The 25,247-nt window shown below is 38.8% G+C and overlaps 1 protein-coding gene across 2 annotated transcripts in view; it reads left to right on the top strand.

Moving 5' to 3' along the window:
• znf462 (zinc finger protein 462) overlaps positions 1–23,697 on the top strand; it is an 88,725-nt gene extending 65,028 nt beyond the window's left edge. For both annotated transcript variants that reach the window (XM_041810468.1, XM_041810466.1), the window contains exons 7-13: positions 1,618–1,818; positions 9,075–9,330; positions 9,431–9,570; positions 11,382–11,605; positions 15,636–15,957; positions 16,125–16,263; positions 18,419–23,697. In XM_041810468.1, the coding sequence (XP_041666402.1) occupies positions 1,618–1,818; positions 9,075–9,330; positions 9,431–9,570; positions 11,382–11,605; positions 15,636–15,957; positions 16,125–16,263; positions 18,419–18,638 (1,502 nt within the window). In that variant the 3' untranslated portion in view covers positions 18,639–23,697. The remainder of the gene's footprint in view (positions 1–1,617; positions 1,819–9,074; positions 9,331–9,430; positions 9,571–11,381; positions 11,606–15,635; positions 15,958–16,124; positions 16,264–18,418) is intronic.
• The last annotated feature ends 1,550 nt before the right edge of the window (positions 23,698–25,247 follow it).

Raw genomic sequence — 25,247 nt, 5'->3', positions numbered from 1 at the left:
ATAACAGCCAGTCAGGGAGTGGAAGTTCTGAACTTCTGCTGGCATTAATGTAAGCACAGAAACTGTGTGGTTTGGCAGATGCAGGGAGAACTACCCTGCCTGACTGCATTATGCCAACTGTGAAGTTTGGTGGAGGAGGGATAATGGTATGGGGCTGTTTCTCAGGGTTTTATTTAGGCTCCTTATCTCAAGTGAAGGCCAATCTTAATGCTTCAACTTACCAAGACATTTTGGACAATGCTTTGCTTCCATCTTTGTGGCAACAGTTTAGAGACGGCCCTTGCTATGATCCCTCCTCCACCAAACTTCACATTTGGCACAGTGTAGTCAGGCAGGTAACATTCTCCTGGCATCCACCAAACCTTACACTTGTCCATCTGACCATCAAACAGAGAAAAATGAGTTGTTTACCTGATGGTGGTGGCTTCTTTGTTGGTAATGCTGACTCAACCCAGCTAGTAATCCATCTAGAAACACTCAAAAGAGCTACAGCATTTCATCAGTCTACTAAGTCACAGCTAAGGACTATAGACTTATCACATACATATCATTAAAATTTGGGTTCTTAGGGTTGTATTGATGTATAGCCAATTGAAATAATCAAAAAAATGGCAATACATCGTGTAAAAATGTAAAGATATGCATAAAGGGTTAAAATAAACACATTTATCCCCATCTCCTAGGCTAGATGAAATAAAAAATAAATCACCAAAGATTTCCCCAGAAGAAATGTGTACCAATAAAAAAGAGCTATTAATGTCAAATTTATTTGTTTGAATTTGGCTTTAGCGCATTTATTCCTGCTGTAAAATTAGGCATACTAACATTGGACCTAATGGGGATTCCTTGGATTTTGGAGGCAGCCTCTAGTGGACACTTAAAGTACTGCAGGGTTTTGCCCCATAGTCGCTACATTTATTTGACACCAGAGATTGCAGTTGCAAAATCTTTGTTTGAGGTTGATTCTTGTTGATGAAAATGGTTAGAAATTTAATGCCACATGCTTTTTTGTGGTTTCATTTGTGACTGCAGAGAAAAAAAAATTAAAAGAAATGGTCAAATTAGGTAACATGATTCATGCAAGAATTAATTTGAACTTTTAGTTACCTTTTGGACCATCTCCTTTAAATGTGTTACTACAGTGCATATTTACAGCATTCAGATCCTAAAAATTCAGCCAGCCAACTTCAAAGTAATTTCATATCATAGTAAGATTGTTTTCTACAAACTTCTCTGTTGACTTTCTGTAGATAAATGATCAGCTGAACCCCCTTAAATGCCTACAATTACGATTTATCTCAGAGATTCAGGAGATGTATTTGACACAATGTCGTATTAAATATCAAAGTGTTCATGTGAAATAGTGCAAGGTGTTCCTATTAGAATTTGAATAAATGCTGCAGCTCTACTCTTTTCTACCAAAATAACACTAATTAGTCCACAGGGAGCACTGAGTGAGAACACGTTGACATATTTGTCAGCTCAGAGGGGATTAAGCTTTGTGATTGGAGGAGATTTTGGAGGAGTCTATGCAATGTTTTATCTAATACTGCCTTTGTACAGTACAAATCATCAGTTAGATGAGTTTGTGACTGGTGAATCTTGATCCTTTTTCAGGTGAGCAGCACATGTATAAGTGCTTGTCCTGCCCCTTCACCTCCATGACTATCAGCCAGCTGAAGGAGCACTCACTGAGTGACCACGGCGAGGCTCTGACCCTCCCCAAACTAAGGGCTGCTACCCAGGCTGCCCACACTACGCCAAGGCCAACGCCACGACTACCCAGTCACACAGAGGAGACTCCCTTGGCCACAGATGGTAAGAGATGACTCACTTTATCAGGATTAATAATATCAGTTGTCACCAGTCTATCTGACTTAGAGCACATTTAGACCTGAGCTGCTTGGTCTATTTGACAAAAACTCTGTTGCATTTTGACAGGAAGTTTGTTTGGTTTGCTGTGGTATCTTGCCAAAACAAACTCTGGTGCAGACCAAAGAACCAAACTCTGGTGCGCTTAAAAACAGGGGTCTTGGTTTACTTCCAAGTCCACCAGATTACAGTTTGTGAGAACTGGTGAGAACATGACCCAAACCAAACAAAGGAAGTAAGTAACTAAAGTGTTTGTGTAGGTGTCTGCCTCTTGACAAATCACTTGATGAGAGCTATCGATGCAGGGATGGGGGCGGGTAGGGGGTCTGTGTTCAAAAAGTACAAGTAATACTGAAAAATTCTTCCTAATATGTTCCAATAATTTTTTTCAGAAGATAGATCATTTGTAAATGTGATGTTTTAGAAGAGGTTCTAAGAAAAATACTTTATGGTACCAATTTTTATTTTGAAAATCTTACTCTAGAAAGTAAAAAATTTTATGTTATTCAATAGAGGCTTTTATTTTGAAAATTTGTATTCTTAAATGGAAATGTTTAGGTCTTTATTTTTTTTAGGTTTAGGCCATTTTATAGATTCAAATGATCAGAATAGGAAAAAAAATATTTACTTTGAAAATCCACTATAATTAAGATATTCTTAAGGATTCAGTTTGAAAAACATGGCTTTATTTTGAAAAGTGATTTAAGCTTTCTTTTTTGAATGCCATCTTTTAAGATTGTGAAGATTTTTTTAACATGACTTTGGCTTTTATTTTGAAAGTGCAGTCTACCTAAGAGATTATGAAGATTTGATTTTAAGAATTGAGGCTTTTCATTTTCAAAATAATTCTACTCAAACAGATTCTAAGGCAACCATTACACGATTGACGCTTTTGTTTTGAAAATCTCATCTACCTGAGATTGTAAAGTACGTTATTTTATTCTATTTATGCTTTTATTTTGAAAAATAACTTCACTGGAGAGATTGAAATAAACGGTCTTAAGTTAACTTACTAAAAGTGATTGCATGGAATTAACCTTTAAATCTTTGGGGTTTTAATTTAAAAATCTTGTCTACTTAAGCATGAAAACAACTGTAGTCAATATGATTGTTGCGTTATTTAAAGACATTCAGAGTGACTTACTTTATTGGGATTGAGGCTTCATTTTGAAAATCTTGTCTTCTTGTGATTTCAAAGAATCTTTCTTGATATTATATCTTTAATTTTAAAAATTAACTTAAGTGACTTAGACAAAACTCACGAAAAGAGGTTAACAGAAGTAACATTGGTGATTGAGGCTTATTTTGAAAATCCTGTCTGCTTAAGATTGTAAAGATTTTTTTTAGTATGATTGAGACTTTATTTTAAAACTCCAGTCAACTGAAGACATGAAATTGACTTACTTTCTTAAGGTTGAGGCTTTTATTTTGAAAACAAAGTAATACAACTATACACATATAAATGGAGTAATATTTTAGAAGAATTTTTTAAGGAATTTTAAAACAAGTTAAAAAAACAATCTTAAGGTGGTGAAGTGAAAATTTATTGAGATAAATAAAAAACAATCATGATAAGATTGATAAGGTTAAGGTTTGTATTTTATGCCTGGGTGGAATCAGAGATTTTATCAGTCTCTTTAACTTCTTTATCCTTCCTCAATGTAAACTTTGATGCCTTTTTTTGGACTGAGTATTCTCTATCAAAGCAATGCGTTCACTTCAGTTAGGCCAAGCAGCAAACTCCCTGCTGGGACGCCCAGCTTTAGGTGTTAAGTGTCTGTACAGCCGCTGCTCTGGTTTGCAGACTGTTCATGGCAGCAGCTGTCACCTTGCTGCTGGAGCTGAGGAATCTTCCCTGGAGCCGAAGCAGGGCAGCATTCCTCAACGCACCAACCACCGCCGTCAGCTGTGCCCGGCTGAGACAAGTGAAGCATTGAGAGAGAGCAGAGCTGACATATTGAATGTCTCTGCACTGTGCCAAAGCAGCTACCTTCAGCTGAATGTCCTAAATTAGGTCCAGCTTTCAGCGGGAGAGAGTCTGTTTTCAGTATTTTAATATTTGATTGGCTCTAAATAGCAATCATGTTTAAGCTCCTGTGAGGCGTTTTTAGCTGGGAATGAATCAGGCTGAACTTAAGAGTGCTACAAAAGCAAACAAGACCATCAGCAGAAGGATTGATTTTTTTCTGTATGGTAATTTTTAATCACTGCTGCAGGGTAAGAGTCAGACAAGGTGATTAACAGCAAGCTCTGGAAACAGGCTTTGTTGACATTTTCACAGTTGAGATTGACAGGGAGTGAGATGTTTGATTTTAAATGACAGCAGGACGAGATCTTATCAGAAAACACAGTAGACGCATGTGTATGACATGATGTGGAGTCTAAAATCCATCAACAACATTGTTTATCATCGCTTGATGAATGATATAAACCTCTGGGAGCAGAATCTAATTCAAGTGTAGCCAGCAGTTAGTAATGAACAATTTACAGCCTAGAAACCTTTGCTTTAGTGAGGAGAACCCACTGAGATGAAGAGCTGTTTTCAGTGGTATCCAGCAGACAAAAGAGAAAAACACAAATAAAGTAAATACAAATGCATTCATAAGTACACAGTTTTTCTTTAAACCTGTGCACTGGTTAATAAGTAACATTGTTCATTTGTTTCTTGTGAGTCTCAAGTAACCAGTAGAAAATAGATACACTGCAGCTTCACAATTTAGCAGTACAAGTCTGTAAGGTAAACCAATTTTCTTGCATTTAATGGGTATACAAATTTTGCACATTTTTTAGGTAAAAAAGTTTGGGTGCCCAGGACCTTGTGGTCTGGGCCAGACATCTGGCTTTGCAAGGTTACAGCATGTCTTTATAAAAAAGAGGAGGACAAAAATGCACTAAAAGATATTTCAGTCAGAACCACTTTGATTTGCTGCTATAAATATTTTTCTTTATTAGCAGTTATCATTATATTATATTATTATATTATTTTTCAAACGCATTCAACTCCATCCAACCCACCATACTCAAAGACAAGCTCACGGAGATGGGAGTGGATCCTTCTTATGTTTCTTGGATCACAGATTACCTGACAGGAAGGCCACAGTTTGTCAGGATGGGGAACTGTGTTTCTGGGACATTAATGAGCAGTACAGGGGCTCCACAAGGGACAGTCCTGGCTCCATTCCTGTTTACACTGTATACATCAGACTTCAAATACAGCACTGAGTCCTGCCACATCCAGAAATACTCGGATGACACTGCTATCGTGGCATGTATCAGAAATGGACGAGAAGCCGAATACAGTGATCTGATAAGTGCCTTCAGTGACTGGAGTCACAAAAACTGCCTCCTGCTCAACACCTCAAAGGAAATGATCATAGATTTCTGCAGATCCAAACCACTTCTTCAGCCAGTGAACACCTGACATTGAGGTTGGGATCAAGTTGAACTCATTGGAGGATGTGGTGGCGAGATGCACACTGAAGAAGGTGGAGGCCATTCTGGGGAACATGGATCATTTACTGCATATCACCTTAAATGAGCAAAGAAACAACGGGGGTGGACAGCTCTTCTCTCTTCGCTGCAGGACGGAAAGATATAGGAGATCTTTTATACCCTCAGTAATCAGACTCTATAATTCTACCATAAACAGATGTCTACATGAGACTGCAGACAAATGAATTTCCCTTCGGGGATGAATAAAGTTATTATTGTGTTGTGTTGTGTTAATTAGCACTAATGTGACTATTCTGGGATTGCCCTGCCCGTCCACAAGCCTATGTGGAAAGCATCCAGCAGGAACAACACAAAGCCTGAGGTGGGAAGAGAAATATATATTAAAAAAAAAAAAAAAAAACAGAACAGAGGAGGCATCAGTGACAACAGAATGGCATTGATTAAGTCAGAATCAGAATAAAGGAGGAGCTGGGGTAGAGGAGGGTTGCAGAAAGCGGCTTGCGTAAGGAGCAGCAGGGAGAAGCAAGGCTAGAGCAGTTTGAACAAGGCAGCATGGGTTTGATTAGCCAATAGCTTGCTTCGAAGCAAATCAGCTGGGCATCAGGGTTAGCGTGAGATCAGCTGATCTCAATTAAAAGTCACTATTGACTCTGTAGCCTGCCTTAATTAAGGCTAAACACTCAATTCTTGGTGAAAAAGACTTTTTTGGGTTTTTTTCCTGACCAGCTTTGACAAGAGTTTAACTCAACCTGGCTTCACCGATGGTGAGCAAGGATAAGGGATGCTGTCAAGCTCACATTCTGTAGATTATTCCCAGGACAGCACTTGCCTACTAAATCAAATGTTTTTTGATTGGCCCAATGAATGTGACAGACAAAAGGTCCATGCAGTCACCCTGTGAGTGTTCATTTTAAAGGTTCTACCCTCCTAAACACCATCTATGGGCTGTTGCCCTGTTGTATGTGCATTATGTCCCATGCTGTGGACATGTGATACAGTTTATTTGACATGTCAGGTTACAAATCTACATTTTCATGTAGCTAATATGATCATCAACAAAGAGAAATTTTGCCCACAGGGGATGCCAAAATCAACACAACCCAAAAGATCCTCACAGGTGCTTTTGCTTCAGCTCCATATTTTAACAGATGAACCCACACCTGCTGAGACCATCATTATTTTTGAGCTTCTGTGCTGCTAGCTGCTTGCTTTAAGGAAGCAGTCTCTGAATATGAGGTGTGCAGACATGACCTCTAGGCTACTGGCGCCCCCTCGTCCTCACTTAAATCACTTATTAGTTGACCTCCTCCTTTATACCTTTCTAATCTGAGTTCTTCCATCTCTCACTTATGAAGTGTTACAGACAGCCGTGATTGTTAATCCTTTAAGAAAAGCCCATCCCCGCCTCATGTCAGAGTTTGCTGTCTGATCTCCCTGCGTCTCAACAATGCAGCAGAGATATTGAAGCATGAATCAACTGTGGTATTGTTTGACTTGTATGAATTCCTCTGCCTCCTCTGAAAAAGTGAAAAATTGAATCTTAAGCATTTTATAAAGTAAAAGTTCAAAAGAAAAAGTTTTTTTTTCTACCTCAATGCTTCCTCGTATCTGTGCGAGTGCTGAACGAGGCATTTTTCACATGGATAGATATTCTATTAGTGTCACTGTGGTTTATTTATTGATGTGTCGGAGGCTCAAAGTAGGACGAGAAGATGAGCTTGCACACTGATATTATAGACTGAAGAAAGGGAATGAGAGAGGGAAGAGGGGACGAATGATGACTGTCTCAGACGTCTGTGTCTGAGGGGGGATCTCCTTCACAAGGAGAGAAATAAGAATCAGCCATTGTCTGCTGGTCTTATTTGAACTTTCTGTAGTGAATATAGAGTTTATTTAATTCTGCAAGTCTGTGCTTGTGATATTTTTTAATGCAGCTTTTTTCCACTGTGTCTGAAAAAGTAGTACTGTAGTATTAGATTGCATACATGGCCACAGAAGTATGGTTGATCTCTCTTATCATGATATATAAAAGCTATCCTCAAACACTTTCGCAATTATCGTCTGTCATTGTCTGATAAACACTTATGGAACTGAGTTTATTTAACTCAAGTTAAGTTGCAGCTCAGGTTACCTTCTTGCAACTGTCAATTTGAGTTGAATTAACTTAAATCAATTGTTTGTTTCCACTTAAAGCATTTCCCCTAGTTTTCCCCCATTTTTCATCTTGCACAAATTACTAACTGGACTCAACGTTTGTGAATGTTTTGATTCAGGGTGTGGCAAGATCTTATGCCACAAGATCTTGCAAAAATGAAGCATCACAAGATTTCTCACTAACTCTTAAAAAAGAAAACTTTATACTTGCATTATAAGATTGCTTCAGCTGATAACAAGAGACCTGAGTTGAACAAAGTCACATTTATTCTGTTGTTTGTTGCCAGTTGAAGCAATTCTTTCAGAGTATTGAAGTGAAAACTTCTTGCTGTCTCAGTACTAGGATGCAGAGCATCAGCTATCCTGACAGTCTGATATTGATCAGTCATTCGATCTTCTTTTGAATAGTGCCAATTCATAACCAAAGTTACAAAGAGGGCAGGTCTAGACCGTACCTTCTTCTGTGGCCTGTTATATATATATATTTATATGAAATAAACACTAGCGTTAACCACCATGAGTGTAGCCCTAGTAGTATTTAGCCTTGTTATAGTGGCAACAGAAATCTCCCCTTAAGGGGCAGGAAAGTTGAGCACACCAGACTCATTTGACAGCCCTCCAGAGGAAAGGGACAAGAGAAACAACAAATGAAAGACAAATTTGTGGCTGCCGTGGCCATAAATTTATCTCCCGTTTTGTAGAAAATTGCGATAACTTAATCAATTATGATAGCAATATGTAAAAATTACATATAAAATATAGCTATGATTGATAGAAAACAGAACAACGCCATGTTAGAACTGGAAATTACAGTGGGAGATACCCCACCTCTTTATAACTGTTGGTTTAGCAGCTAGAAACAGAAACAAGTTGAAAATGTTCAAAATATTTTTCAGAAGTGATTACGTAAAAAGTGTTTTTTTTTAAATGAAACAATGTTTTCATTGCTACGCTGAAGTTGGTCCCCAAAGGCAGGACTTTTCTAACTGAGTGAGTAACTTCACTCATGGTGCAAAAGTGTCTAATGCCTAAAGGCATACTTGGAATACTCTGCAGATTATGGGATGGGAAATAATTTGAGTACAATGACAACAAACACCTAGGGCGATCAAGTAATGTTTACTCAGAATGAAGAATGCGTTCAATCAACTCAGAAAAATAGAGCTGAAATAGCTATTTTTAAGTCAACACAACTCATTTTCTAATGTTATACTTCTGTCTTACTGTGCATTATTGCAATCAGAGTTATAGCAAGAAGTTTAATAAGGAACATTAAGCTTGTGCTACACAAATCGCTGTAAAATCTCCCAGTTTGTTGTCTTTTTTAATGCTCTCTTGCCTGCTCTTTAATTGCCTCAGACTCACTATCATTGTAAATCATTGGTTCCCCTAAATGGGCTGTTGAATATAAATAAAGGATGATGGTGATGAAACATGTGAAACATGACAAGTAAACCAGTCACTGCTCTTTGAAAGGAAGTAACATTCATGTTAACACAAGCTTCAGATTATAAAATGTTTGTATTCCCTTGTCTTTGCACGCTTTCTTACAAAACGCTGAAATTTTTCTCTCCTTTCGTCTGCCCTTCTCTTAGAACCGTCCTATCTGGAGCCAGCGGATGTTCGTCAGCAGCTCAGTCACTACCAGCTGGCCTCCCGCAGTCAAATGTCTTCCGGCTCAACACCTGGTGGCTCAACGGTGGCTGACAATCGACCAGACGGCGTCCTCACTTGTGAGTTCTGTGAGTTCAGCTCCGGATACATGCAGAGTCTGCGCCGGCACTACAGGGACCGCCACGGTGGCAAGAAGCTCTTCAAGTGCAAAGACTGTTCCTTTTTCACCTGCTACAAGTAAGACGTCACAAAAAATACCAACACACAGTCGTAGGATGGTAGAATGATTCCCTCAGATGTTTGATGATCCTTCTGTTTGTCTCTGAAACTGTCACAGGAACACCTTCACCATGCACGTGGAGGCCGGCCACAACAGCAACGCACCTGAAGAGCTCCACAAAGACCTGCGCTGCCCTCTCTGCCTCTACCACACCAAACACAAGAGCAATATGATCGACCACATCGTCCTGCACAGAGGTACACACGAAGAAAAACTGTTGATTTTTCAGGAAACAGAAGTAGACAAAACAACAAGGGAACAAACATTTTATTTCCTTCTAAATTAGCTCATTTAATCGTGTTTGTGTTGGTGATCATTTTAATTTAGATGCAGTAAAGGTGACTTTGCAGCCATGCTTGCACCAGTTTATTGACACTTTGTGAGTGGGAATTGCCGTCACAGTCAGAAAAGACAGAAATCTATTAGTGTATTTATGATAAGTTTACTGGGGGTGCTCCCTTACAGATCATTGCAACAAGTGGTCTAGCTCAGGTCCTGCCCTTCTGTGTAATCATTCAAACACGCAGCCTTAGTTGGAGGGAAACCAGCTGCTGTTCCACAACCCAGAAACTTTCTTATTGTTTTAAACCTTTCACAGAGAAATTAAAAAAGAAAGACGGCAAATTTTGGCTCAATTAATCTCTTATTTTGGTGTACAGTCATGAATCTGTTCAGAAATGTGCATCTCAGCTCTGCTAGAGGTTTTAACTTGTTATAATTTCCCCCAAAATAGAATACTAGTGATGAAAAAAGGCTTTCCATGTCTAAAAAGTTCCTCGACACAAGTGACTAAGCTTAGCTGCTTCCTGAATCAGGATAGGGAGGCTCTTCTTTGGCAAAAGAAAGACAGACTTCTACTGCTAAGTGCTGAAAGGGTTATATTTATACTTGGAGAAAACAAAAAAAGAGGAGTGATTATACTGTAAGTTGTTTGCAATCACATGGTCCTGATTGCTCCATGGGTGGCAGGAAGTGGAGGACAGTCGAGAAGGGTTAGTACTTTACATCTCCAAATTAACCTGTAGGCTGCAACTGTCATCAGAAAATTTCTATATATACTGAGTATGATCCAAACACTTTTAAAAACAAAGTAAATTTTGCACAGTTTAACCAATTTACGTGGCATGGAAGCCATCAACATGGAAAATTACTCAGTCCTTAGAAAACCTAGCCCATTTATGTCGATTACTCCCATTCTCTGCTGCTGAAACCTTGAGCCATGCCTCTGTTACATCCAGATCTGTCCTTTGCATCAGCATCTCCTGTCCTTAATAAACTTTTGTTTTTAAACGATGGTTTAATGTGTGATTGTGCAATGTTTTAATGAAGCTCAGCATTAGTTCATGCAGGATGATCCTACGCGGTAGTTATACACCAAGCCAGGGTGCTGGTGGCTAGCTGATCCCAATTATAGCTTCCCAGCTCCCACAGCCAATCACAGCCCTTTCTCTCAACACAGTGGTGTATTTAAATATAACATACTTCTCATTAATCTAATTAATGCTGCTTCACCACACTGCTGCTGCTAGCAAAACTTAACCTCCTCCACCCCAGCCACCTCCTTTATATCAGCCACCTCAAATTGAGATTCATGCTACTATGTATGCATTGCTTTTGAACTAATTCTATTAGATTCAGTGCCATTAATGTATCTATCCATATGGGGGGTTTCTAGCCATGCCCTCCCTGGAGAGCCAAAGCATGTTGCTTGATTAACCCAGGGAGCTTCTTTTGAGCAGAGCCTTCTCCGCCAAGTAAAACTGTACATCCATTTTGCCATAAAATGGTAAAATGTATATGAATTTGTGACTGAAATGTTTGTTTTGTGTTGTTGGTCATTTGACTTGTCTGTAACATTAATATGTTTATGCTGTTGTGGACTATTAGGTAATTTACAGTGTCCTTGAGTACACGCACATAGCTTTATTATAATTATTAGAATCATTAGTCTCTGGCTTGTCTTCCTGCCTCGTAATCCCCTTCACTCTCCTCCTCCTGTCTCCTCCAGAGGAGCGTGTGGGACCGCTGGAGGTCAGCCGATCCAAGCTGTCGCGTCACCTTCAGGGCCTGGTGTTCCGCTGCCACAAATGCACCTTCACATGCTCCAGCGACCAGGCTCTGCAGCTGCACCTGCAGAAGCACGCTGAGATCAAACCTTACCAGTGCCAGCTCTGTTACTACGACAGCAGCCGCCGGAGCCAACTAGAAGAGCATCTACGCCTGGAGCACAAGGTCAGACGGAGTCAAATATGATTCACTATAAGTTTGGTGTAACTAAACTTAAATCGATATACTTCACTGGTAATTTGTTCCTACACTATTATTTAAAATAGGGAAGAATGTGGCAGTTGTTATGATGAGGAACAGCCTCATTTGTCAGGATAAGTTGTATTTAGCATAGTTTACTCACAGGAAAAAGTTTCAATCATTGGTGTTTTTGTTGGCATGAGATGATCATAGCTCATACTTTCTTTTTAATCAGTCCTATAAAACTGAAGCTCCCTTTATGGCAGAAAACAACAAGGTCTGTGTCAATCAACGGTTCATATTCCCTTAGCTCCAAAATCAGTCCTTCTTAGCTCATGTATTTATATATAGCACCTCTTTTATATGCAAAAATATGCAGCTCAAAGTTTTCACAAATATAACACAGAAAAGCACATTTTGGCTGCAGCTATAAAACACCTAACGAACAAAGACAATAATAATGTATGTACGCTTTACCTTGTGAGCCATTGAAATACAAGAGATTGGTGTTAATTTTTGCAGCTATTTTTAATTTCGTCTAAGTTTTCAGACTCTTTTTGGTTCTGGTTGCATTTTGAGCACTGCAGAATTGAGGATTTGTAAGTACTTTGCTTCATTCAGCTTCCTCTCAATCCTGCCCAGTCTCCTAGTCTCTGTTGCTGAAAAGCACCCCCACAGTATGATGCTGCCACCACCATGCTTCACTGTTGGGATGGTATTGGGCAGTTGATGAGCTGTGCCTGGTTTCTTCCAGACATAACATTTAGATGCAAGGCCACACAGTTCAATCTTGGTTTCATCAGACCAGGAAATCTTGTTTCTCACAGGCTGAGAGTACTTCTGATGCTTTTTTTTTTTTGCTCAGTCAGAGTGACCATCGAAGAAAGAACATGACTAGGACAGAACACTTTGACCACAGACAGGCCTTGTGAAATTTTGGGGTTAGAGGTTTTTTAAGTCAACTTCTCTGTCACCAAGAAAGCACCTTTTTGAATGAATTTCTAAAGATATGGACAATAAAAATAAGAATAGTATGCACAAGGGATGTTAAATTCAATTTGGAAATAAATGAGGAACCAAAGATAAGCCCAGTCTTTCAAAAATGACAAAAATGTAGACCAAGGAAAAGAAATGTCCCCAATTTTAGATCCATTTAGGAGAGGAAAAAGCATCCCTGGTGGTTTCCTCATAGCTTCCATACATTGGGTTTTGTTTAAGTTTTTTAATGCGTGTAATAAAACTTAATTAGATGGAAAGCTATCAGTCGATTCTCATTACGGTGGCCCATAAAGTCAATCAGGTTCATCAAAGTATTTGAATAGTCTGGCCTTCTCTGCAGATCCTTTTCTTATCCTCTTTTCTTCGTTCAAAGTCCTTCAAGGTGACCACATAGAGGTGATTTATTAAAACAACAAACAGCACTGCTGCACAGGCTCAGAAAGCTAAAATTAAACTGAATACCTCGCCTCAAAAGATAAGGAGATAAAAATATCTGCTGAATTGATAGTGAAGGATACAAAGGAAGATTGCTTAGTCTCATGCAGCTCATTCATGAGATGATGTGAGAAAACAGAGGTTTCTGGTACATTAAACTTTAAAGAGCACACAGATATTGGGTTTCATTTTTTACATGACTAGACTGATAATTTTTCCAATCTTAGGAAAACTTAAATGGTCGTTGTAAGATGTAGTTAAAAGAATGAGCAGGACCCCTCCCGGGTGAGACAGAAGGCTAAAGTGATTCATGTTAGGAGGAGTGGAAGTGTAGGTTTGGTCACTGCTGGGAATAATGTTGCTGCAGCTCTGGCTCTGCAGGGAGTGCTGGTTAGAAAGACTGACAGAACTTTCCTTAGAAATAAAAACATAAACCCTGATCTGTAATGAAAATATTTCCATTTCTACAATTACATGGATGTGAAAATATTTGTACAACAATATATTGTTGGTTTAAACAAGTATGAAATGGGGCCAAATATTGATGTTTTAGTTTGAAAATACTACATTTCCTTGCTGAGTTGACTCATCTTGTCACTACTTCATGACTCATCACAGGGGCCTTTATGACTTAAATGAGGATAATGTGAATAAAGTTTGAGTGGCAAAGACAAAGTTGACAATTTATATTTTTCAGTCAGTCAGAGACTGTGATGTATCTTTATTTTATCATCACTAAATTGCTATCCAAAGATATTATCATTATTGTGGAGCAAGGATTGAAAACTTATACTGTATCACATCATGTCACATCATATCCCACTGTATCGTAACGAATCCCACTATATTGTGCTGTATGGTATCCAATCATATCTAATCCCATTGCATCGTATTGTATGGTATCCCATAGTATCATATCGTATCCCATCGTATTGTGCTATACAGTAAATCCCATTGTATTTTATTGTAACCCATTTTATCATAATGCATCCCATTGTATCATATCACAGTGTATTCCATTGGATCAAATCATATCCCATCTTACCTCATCCCAACATTTTCTATCATATCATATCACATCCCATTGTATCAAGCTTATAAAAGTTTTGGATTTTTGATTTGTTTTGATTTCATTTAGTTTTTACCTTTTGTTTTAAAACTCAGTTTAGTTTGATTAGTTTTTACTGCTGTATTTTTATTTTTTCATAGTTTTTGTTTTACAAAAAAATGCTTCATTTTGGTTCAGTTTTTATTAGTTTAAGTGTTAGTTTTAGTTTTTTAGGCAATGTGGGAAACTTGCCAGGGGCAAGACCCAGAAGGACTTTTCACTTATCACTATTATTATTCAATTTTAATGTTTGTATACAACTCAAGACCTAAAATTACCATTGTGTGAATTAGAACAATTATACTCTCTCCAGGCTTGAGTGTTCAAGTCAAGGAGATCTTGTCCCTGATTCTGTTTCATTTAAGTTAGTTTTGTAAGTACACACTACAGTTTTAGTTTGTTTTCGTTTTTTGGTAAAGCTTGGTTTTTATTTAGTTTTAGTTAACTTAAATGATTTTTACATTTTAGTTTTAGTTATTTAGTTAGTTTTAGTTAACTATAATAACCTTATTGTATCGTATCATATCATATCACATCAAATTTTATTGTATCCATTCTATCAAATTGTATCATATCATATCACATCATATGATATCCCATTGTATCTTACTGTGTCCTATTCTATCGTATTATATTGTATCATATCCTATTGTGTACCATCATATTGTATCGTATCATTTCATATCACACATGTAGTATGGCAGGGTATGTTTTCAGATGGTACTGTATTTAATGCGATATTATGGTATGTTATTCATAGTTTTCACGTTATATCACACACTCACAGAACCCCCGCCAAGTGGGCAAGAAAGGTTTCCTAAAGAGCAGTTTACAGTCTTGGTAGACAGTTTTGTGTTTTTTAAGTATTTTATGAATGAAAGACAGTTGGAAAGCCGAGTTTATACCTCTACAGAACGCCACCAGGGAAAGAAAACACAAAGAGGAGTAACGCTATTAGACGCTGTTCCTATAGGGAACAATACAGTAGCGCCAAAGAAACTTCGCATCCTGTATTATCTTGACTGTCTTTAACTAATATAGCAGTACCAGGTCACTGACTGACAGCTGACTGTGATCCTGCTATGATCGTTAAATAATATTAGCTAGTTAATGTTAGCTAATTAGGGCACCTTTACTCTGATGGTGATTATCTTGCCCTTCACTTACCAAACGGCTTCATTATTGAAACACATTATAAATACATCAAACTGTCCATACACAGATAGACTTTCATCCTAATGATGGCTTTGGGGCATAGACTATCCATTAATGTGGACATATTGACAGGCACCAGCAGGTAAACACACTGTATGCATTTGTTTCACTGCCCTTCTATTTCTTACACAGCTTTTCTGTTTTTTAACACTTAATTTTCTGCAACCTTACATTAGGAGCAAATCACAGAAATACCAGTGTTCCTGTCTACTCTGTCTTCCTGTATCATGCTGAAAAACATCTGATGTTTCCAATCAGGTTATCCGAAACTTTGAGCTGATGGGCCGCGTCAACCTGGACCAGCTGGAAATGATAAATGAAAACGAGAGCAGCGCAGAGGAGGAGGAGGAAGAGGAAATGATGGAGATGGTTGAAGATGGGAAATTAGGTGCTGCAGAGGACGACGACCAGGACGAAGGAATGGAAATGATGGAGAACATATCCCAGGAAGAGAGAGAGATCGATCAAGAAGAGATAGAGGATGACATCAAGGAAGAAGAGGAGGACGAGGAGGAAGAAGAGGAGGAAGGAGAAGAAGAGGAAATCAAGGAGGTGGAGGAAGAGAGACCAGCACCACAAGGTAAACAAACACGCATGAAGCATACGAGTTATGCAAAAGTTATGGAAGGCTGAGTCTGAAAATGCAAACTATTCTGATAAATTTCTTTTTAAAAACGGCAAAAATCAGTAAACCAATACTTGTGCAAACACAAAGGACTGATCAGCTGTTTGAACTCTCTTTCCCAGAAGTCTTTGCGTCTCCCACCAGCAGCACCAGCAGCAGCTCTCAGCTGAGCAGCGCAGAGAAGCGTCTCCCCTGCGAGTTCTGCGGCCGCTGCTTCACCAACAGTCTGGAGTGGGAACGGCACGTCCTTCGACATGGCATGTGAGTAATTTTTCCTCCTTTTCTCCGGCTCCTCTCTCTTTGTGTTGAGGGTTTTTGTCCTCTCCTTCTACTGCACAGTAAGAACCCATAGTCCTCTCAGCCTTTCATTTTAAAGTCTTTGTGCAAACAGCATGCAGCTTTTAAAAAGGTCTTGTGTTGTAAAGGCGAAAGCTTGTGCAGTCTAACATCAGAGCTAAAACTGGTGTTATAACTGTCGCTTTTTGTGCAGTATTATGAGGAACAGTTTTTTTTTTAACCAGGCATCAAGGCTGATAATAACAGATGAAGATGTGTGGATAGTCTTAACAACACAGGCTGTAGAAAACATGGATGTAGCTGCTTTGAAGCCTGACAGAGATCGTCACGGTTACCTGTGCCCTTAGAAAAGAAGAGCACCTTAATGCTCATGTTTTAATGGCTAGAGGACCCAGTTTTTGGTCCCAGCTGGCCAACAGCCTACACCAACAGATCCAGTTGGTACCCCCTGGCAATCGCCATATTCACAGGGCTAACTATTGATTGATCTTTCTGCTTAGCTGAAGTAAGGGAGAACAATATTGAGAGCAATGGACAGATTTGTAGTTACCACAGTTGGTGTTTTTGGAGGGAAGAGACGGGATTTGCGACCACGACTGTTTAAAGTTTGGATTTCATGTTTGGCTCTTGATGATGACGCTCCAAAACCACATTGCGTAACCCTCAAAGAGGTGCTTGCTTGCTAAAGACAGCATGAGACCTCGTAAACCGCAGCGTCACACTGAGACCAAGCACCCAAGTTTGGTGACTGTGCCACATGAGTTTTTTGAAAGGCAGCTAAATGAACCCAGTTGAGACACCAAGCATCACAGATTGCGGCATTACACATAGTGAAGACAGGAAAACCACACAACATAGGTGAAACTCCCCCCTGCTGATAAAGATCTGTGTTTGGTAATGATGCTGAGCTGGATCTGACAACACCATCCAGCCCTGCATCTCAGACATGGCCTTTGCAAGTTAATTAAAAATAAAAAAACTGAAATATTATATTGACATGAATATTCAGACCCTTTGCAGAAACATCTGAAGTTTAGCTCAGGCCCCCCCCCATTTCTCTTAATTGTTGCTGAGATGTTTCTACAACTTGATTAGAGTCCACCTGTGATAGATTAAATTGCTTTGACATGATTTTTAAAGGCACATGCCTCTCTATAGAAGGCCTCACAGCTGACAATGCATATCAGAGCAGAAACCAAGCCATGAGGTCAAAGGAACTGCCAGCAGAGCTCAGAGACAGGATTGTTGCAAGGCACAGATCCGGGGAAGGCTACATAAATATTTTTGCTGCGCTTGAAGGTTCCAAAGCACAGTGGCTGCCCAAAACCTCAAATGGAAAAAGTTTGGCACAACCAGGGCTCTTCTAAGTTCCTGAAGGACGACCATCACTGCAGCCCTCCACCAGTCCAGGCTTTATGGCAGAGTGGCTAGACAGAATCTTCTACTCCATGCCAAACACGTGAAGGCCTACTTGGATTTCACTTGATGTGTTTTGCAAACTCCAAGGGTCTGAATACTTGTGATATTTCAGTTTTTATTATTAATACATTTGCAAAAATTTCCAAAATTCTGTTTTTAATTTGTCAGGATGGGGTACTGAGTGTAGATTAATGGGAATAAAAATTGATTTTTTTCAACTGTAGCATCAGGCAGCAACTTAAAAAAAAACACGTTCTGAATGCACTTAAAGGGTAAAGATGACATTGAGGTTAGCAGGAAATCTTTGGAGGGATTCCCTGCTTTGTATTTCAAACAATTAACACATATCAGTGCAACATTTTTGCATAAAGAGCTCAACAGTGTGGTTACAGCAGTAAAAATCCCTTTACTTTTCTTCATGGTAAATTTTATTCTTCACTATGTCATAACCATTCAAGGTTTATGTGTAATGAGCTACCTGAGTGCTGAAACAAAGCTAGCTCCAAGTATTCAGGTATGTTGTTGGATAAGTTTCTGGATTAAAAATGTTGATATAAGGATTCCAGAGCCAGCAGTGTTGAAAGAGACAGCACTATTGTTCCTTTAAAATTGCTTGAATTTTGCATTTTCTTTCATCGCCACTCTTACATTCCTCCATGTCTGTCCATGTTTAAATATCCTTTTTTCCTCTTTCTCTTAGGATGGTAAACAGCAGCCGCATGGACACCAGCAGCTCCTCTGCATTTGAGGCCACAGCTTCATCTTCCACCAGCTCAGCGGTCCTGATGGACTCAGAACTGGACCTGTCCAGGAACAGAAACGATGAAGGGAACCCTGCTGATCTATCAATGAGCAGTCAAAGCCAGTACATGGAAGTCAAAGAAACGCTCCACACCAAAAAGGATCAACAGTTTGGTTGAACTTCTCGTGGCCTCTTGGGTTACTGTGCTAGGAACTGATGACCTGGGGTAGAATCAGCACTGATCGGATGTTAAAATAGGACAGAAACAAAAAGATTGAACCTGAAAAAGTGACTTCTTTTGAGTTCTAGATTTTAGATGTTGCATATTTAAGTATTAGGTTGTGCTGCATAAAACGGCTGAGCTCTTTAAACGGGCGGTCCCCTAGGACAGATTTTAATATATTGGTAACCAATAGTGAACAGAACTCTTTATTGCTGACATTCTGGTCAAATCTACAGTGAAAGACCCCACCTAGATAAAACAACGCTGAAGCTCGGAAGAATGTTGTCCAAGATGATGAAGTAGGTTTAGCATTTTATGGTTTCAAGCACCTTTAAGACTCCCCCTAATCATTCAAATCAAGGTTACTACAAATTTACACAAAAGGAAAAAACAAAAGGTATAAGCATTTACAACCATGGCCCACTGTAGAGTGACTTTTTCTTGTTTTCTGATTTAAATCTGAGACTTTTTCATCTTAGCTTTGTGTTAAATGTGTAGAAGTATTCCTGAGGAAGAGTTGCACCTTATCTATTTTAGTACAATTCAGAAATTGTGTTCTTTGTCATTGTAGTAATACCAATTTCCCCTAATGTTTGTAGCAAATTGCTACATTTAGAAACCCCATATTATTATACTACGTATAAGCCTTCACCCTGTGGCACCCTTTGCCTTTTGACTGTGCTATTTTACCGTCTTGTTGTTTCACTGAAGAAACAGCAGAAATATTGAGATTAGTTTCACTCTCCTTTCCCTGTAAGAGACCATGTTGTTTGTCATACATGTTGACCTGTTTCACCTGGAACTCGAGAGGTTGTAGCTACAGTGGCAAGTACATCTTACCGTGAGGTTACACTTGTCTTTTCAGTGCTAAATTTGGGTTTGAATGTGCAAAAATCGCTATCATTATACTGCAGATGCATCAACAAATAAGAACAAAAGGCATGTTTGCATTGTATGAACTAGCCCCAAGAACCAGGAACCTTTAGAGGAACTCACTAAAGCTCAGTCCCATTTTTTAATTGTCACCCCTAAACCCAGCCCTACTCTTACCCCTTGTTTTGAAGTTCCCCTAGCCCCTGGTCCCTTAAACTGTTTTAAAGGGTAGCAGTGAAATCTTCCCCGTGAAATCTGGGTATCCTTCACTTTTAAGTTCCTGGTACATCATTAGTAACCGTTGATGGAAACAATACAAAAAGAAGTGACTCATTTATTAACATTTCTATTGTGGCAAATTTTTGAATGCTTGTTTGAAATACAAGGACCATGATGTATTAAAATGACCCCAAATAAAGATTTTATATCGTATTTGTGAAGAAACTACTTAGGTTTGTTCATGTTTTTAGCGGCTTTAACAGCTATCTTGCCATTAGTTTGCAAGATATTCCTTTCCGTAACACTTGGTTTGGGCTGTGCCTGGAAAAATCTTCATTCCAAGGGTCATATACCTCTACCACTTCACCTTAACTCTCCATTCCAACAAGAGTTGGGACACTCCTACCCCTTGACGTTAATTGGCAAAATGCAGGGGTAGGGCTAAGTGGTAGGGGCAACAGGTGCATTAGGACTCAGCTACAAGGTCTTTATTGTGGTAGCTAATAGCACCATGAGTTGCATATCAACCAACTCTGTGCTCTGTGCTCCATAACAAATTCTAGTTAACAAAGAATATCTGGCTAATGATATTCATGCGCAAAACGCCATGTAGTCGCTTAGCCATTTGCAGTATGCCCTTGTTTTGCACCAGATTTTGGAGATCACTCCAACTGTGCATGGCTTTTGGTGTCATTTGACAGTTTTCACAAAAGGGTTAATTTGCATGGAAAGACACCTTTTAAGCCAGAAATGTGTGCATCATAGTTTATTAAATACAAGCAAACATCGCCACTGAATAGATACTGTTCGCTCTGTAGTAAATCAAAGGGTAAATTTAACCTTTTGGATGTGCTTTGCAAATGAGTCTTCTTGTCGTGCAATTTTTTTTTTCATTTTGGCCACAGTGTTTCTCTATTAAAGGGCCATTATTCTAGTCTGGGAACTTTATTTTGAAATCTGGTATTATGACTTTCTTAACTGCTAGTAGCTACAGTGCGACACGAAAAAAATAATTTATGATAAAAATGGATATGATGCAATCATTGTTAAATTGATGACCTTAACGGTAAACCCAGGCAATGATAGCTACTACATTAAGTTTCCTTGAATGGTCCAAAATGATATCTTTAGGCATCCAATGACTACAAGGATAGTTTTAACCCCACTTGCATATTTGGAATCTTTGCAATATCCAGCATGCTGCAAAACTCCCACACTCTGTAGTATTTTCATCCAGAATGCACCATGAATGCATTAAAAATATTAAACTTTTGCAGTGAATTTTGGTGAGACTTTATGACAGTATGCTAGCTTAGAGGGAAAACTGCTAACTAGCTTACATGAAGTGAAATACAGCCTGGTTTATAAGTAGATGTGAAGTGCAGTCAAATCATCTATACATTTTGAAACTTAACTGAAAAGTTTGAAGGCATATTTTGATAATCAGGTTAGGTAGCATATAAACATTTGAATGGCTAAGAGTTAGCTTAGCTTAGCTTATTCAGTATATGTATGTTAGTGAAATATTGCTCAAAATATGCTATGTTCCTGTTTTTGTCTTTGGATTCTGCAAACACATATACCAAACTACTGAAGGGTGAAAATCAGACAAAATTATGCTCTTCCCATGGCTACAGGTAATTTCTATCAGCTGTCTAACCATTCATAAAACCCAAATTTCCATGCATTGGACACAACAATGCATCAACTGTGTATTTGCAGATGTATGGACATCAGTCATATATAAAGGTGGAAACAAGAAGTGAGGGTATAAATTTAATGTAAGCCTTATAGTGCATCTTTTTGTGATATTTGAAAGTCAATTGTCCTATTTTGATAGCATGATTCACTGAAAAGACAAGTGTAACCACGTTGGAAAGTTCCTGTATTTGCTACTCATGTCTGTTAAAGATCAACACTCTCATATCTCCTGTTATATCTCCCATCTTTTACCCCTCTAAATCTTCCTCCTGTACTGACACTTTGGTCATCACTTGCATCTTTTGCTACCTTTAGGAAAGTCGTGACATCGTTGCTGTTGATACTGACAAAAGGCGGAGAATGCATTTGTTAGAAGTTGCTGCTTTGAATGCCTTAAAGCCTTATAAGAGAATGAATAGCAAATAAGTCAAGTCATTATGCCCAATCCCAATGAGACCAATGAGTAAGAGTCTAAAATAAATCGGCTCAAAAATATAACATTGAATTAGCAGAGAAGCACAAACGATGCATTCTCAGTACCAAAATATTTGCCAAGCCTGCTGTGTTTGCTGCTGTGATTGTATTTCATGAGCATTGAACCATCGATGGAAATCTGGGTTTGAAGCGTAGAGTTTTGGATTTAGAGTTCCTCGTGTGTTACCCAGTTGAACATATTTGCAGCCATGTATAGAAACCAGAACTTCTTGTTAAGTGTTTGAACTGTGGTGTTTCAGAAAGGATACTTAAACCTTTGTTTTCCTTTAGATGTTCTCATTTGAAAAGAAGACAAAAAAAGTAAAGATGATCGCTGACCCTACGGGGCTTTTTGAGTCCCCAGTCCAACATTATTACTCTGTTGTACAATGTCTGAATACGATGAAAAATATCTCCTTTTTTGTACTGTAATGGGAATAGGCAGAAAGGAAGAGCAGTGTGGTTGTACAATATTTAAACACTGGATGAAAACGATGCAGTTTTCTACTTTTTCATTGCCAGAGCTTTTTTTGAAGAAGATAAACTTGGCAAAGTAAAAAAAAAAGAAAAAAACATGTTTTTATGGGGGACACTGCAAAAAACATCCAAATCTTACAAGTGTATTTGTCTTATATAAAGTCAAAAATGTGTCATTACTCTTAATGTAAGCCAGATTCACCTGAATTGTCATCAACATGACTGTTTATTTAGATAACAGAGCAGCAGCCACCTCAAAGTGATTAGAGTTCCCCCTGCTGACCGACTGAAGTGTAGGTCATAAACTCCGCCCCTCCATGTTATCTAATGGGACATGGGTCAAACTTAAAAGTCAAAATGTAGAAGATTTTACAGGCTACACTCCCAGATGAAGCTTTTGGCTTCACTCCCAGGTGGCTGTCATCCTGTCCAGCTTAATATACAGAACATGATCTGGGTTTTTAGGTAAATGTGGCTTTTAATGTGGCAAGAAAGCAGATGAATACACTTGCTATGATTTAAGTTTTTGCAGTGCATTAACCTAAAATGCTTGGTCCTTTCCTCAGACAGGCAATCCGTTGATCCACCAGAGATCTAACTTTTCATGTGACTCTCCAGTATCTTCTATCCATGACCAGTAAGAGCAGGAACTCCCAGTTAGGCCTGCTTGTAGTCAACCCAGTCAACAGTAGGTGGGAATGTAGCAGCCCCACTTTGCTCCTCAGTGCGTCGGTGTATATCCTGAGAAATCCGTTTGAGTTGGTGCTGAATCTCTAAACCCTTTTTCTTTCGTTTTTCAGGACCAGCTTGTAGCTCTTTTAAACCGTTGTTGTAGAAATAAGCTTTGTAAGGCAGCTCGTCTGTTTGAAGACCAGCGCTAACCAAGCTGTCGACCCTGACTCGTTTGTCGTTCTGTGATGATTTGAATAGAAAAAGACTCTGAATCCCTCACTGTGTGCGGTCTCCACCGACTGCTTTCTCCCCATGTTGACCCAAAGTTACGCCCCTGCTGACAACACACTGGATACTTGTATATATGTTTGGTTTGTTTTTCCAATGCATTTCTCTTTTCAGACTGTTGTCTCCATAGTTTGACACTAGAATCTCTCCTTTTTGCCTTTCTTCCCATATAAATCTGATTACCTGATGGTGGGTTGTGATGTTGCCTAGAATGATTGTTTACAACTTTATTCCATTTATCTCTGGATATTCTGTAAATATTGTAATTCATTGTCTTTTTTTAACTTGATAATAAAGTTATCAGATAACGCTTCAGTGTGATGTTATCTCATAGTGATTCAGTAAGAACTGTATGAAATCAACTATAGGTTATCCATCCATCCATCAATAGTTACCCCATTTGGGGTCATGGGTGCTAGAGCCAATCCTAAGTGCCACTGAGTAAAGCAGGGTACACCCTAGACCAGGTTCTGAACCTTTTCAGCCCACAACTCCCAAAATAAAGGTGTCAGAGACCGGGGACCCCAATTGTACCTGGAGGTGGTTGATCACAGTCATGAACATTTAAGAATAGTCATGCGTTTACAAGGCCACACTTAAAGGGGTATAGAGGGGAGGAGCTTTCTATGGCCCAGCCAAATGGGGGACCAAGGTGAGATCAGCAAAATCACGGTGAAGTATAAAGTTAAGCTGTGATAATATTTTATTTTCAACTAGAATAATAACCACTCTTAACAAAGAAGCAAATATATTTTTAGATTCATTTGTGCTGTAGTAAACAGCCTTCTTAAAAATGTAAATCCCTTTTCTCAAAAACAGAATTTAAATGGGTCAAAAATGTGCAAAAATTGGGGGAAAAGGTGGTGAAATGGAACTTTCAAAATAGCAGAAATGAGTTAGAAGAGGCAAAATTTAGATTTTAGTGGCAAAGAATATGCAAAAGTGGCAAAAATGGGCATAAAAAGTGACTAAAGGGAATTGAAGGTGTCTGAAATGGGTTTAGATTGGCAAAAGTGGGTTGAAAATTTGGTGAAATGGGGTGATAAAGGGGTTAAACAGACAAAAATGGGTTAACTGAGACAAAAAAATACACAGGAATTTGCAGAAATGGGTTAAACTTGCAAAAATGGGAAGAACAAACAGTGAAATGTGGTTAAAATGCACAAAAAGGGTGTGAAAAATGGTAAAAAAAAAAAAGGGGGGGTTAATAGCGTCAATAATTGGTCAACAATAGGGGGAGAGCAGCAAGAAATGGTTTAGAAGTGGCAAAAATGGGCAGAAAAAATGGTGGAAATGGTTTAAAATGGACAGAAATAATTGGTGGGGAAAAGTGATGAAAATGGGGCAAAATTGGGGTAAAGTGGCACAAATAAATACTTTCAATTTTAGAGCCCACTAACAGTTTGATACATTTCAGCTCCAGAATAAAGAAACTTTTATTTAGGACGCTAACACCAGTGGCACTGATCCAAAACACGTGCATCGATTTCCTCAATAAATCACAGCTGGGAAGGGCCCATTCTCTGGCTTTGTCAGGGTTCAGTCAAATATCTGTGTGGACATACTTTTTACCTACTTTCTCATAAAAATGGGCCAAATATACCATTTGAAATCATTCCAAATATTCTGGCAACCCCCTCTGAGTGTCTTGCGACCCCGAAGGGGGCCCAGCCCCCATTTTGAGAACTGCTGTGCTAAATGACATAATAACTAAAGCTATACTGGTTTTCTTTAACCTATTATTTTAGAGATACTGGAAGTGTCAAGGCTCCTTTCTTTTATTAATTTACTAATGCCTGCAATCAACTGAGCTGAAACCAATTTTTCCTCGTAGAAGTTTGATCATCAGACGTTTTAAAA

The sequence above is a fragment of the Cheilinus undulatus genome, linkage group 17 (assembly GCF_018320785.1).
Source record: "Cheilinus undulatus linkage group 17, ASM1832078v1, whole genome shotgun sequence".
In the NCBI taxonomy this organism is placed as follows: Eukaryota; Metazoa; Chordata; class Actinopteri; order Labriformes; family Labridae; genus Cheilinus; species Cheilinus undulatus.
Note: the sequence above shows the minus strand (reverse complement) of the source record. Positions and strands in the feature narration are given on the sequence as shown.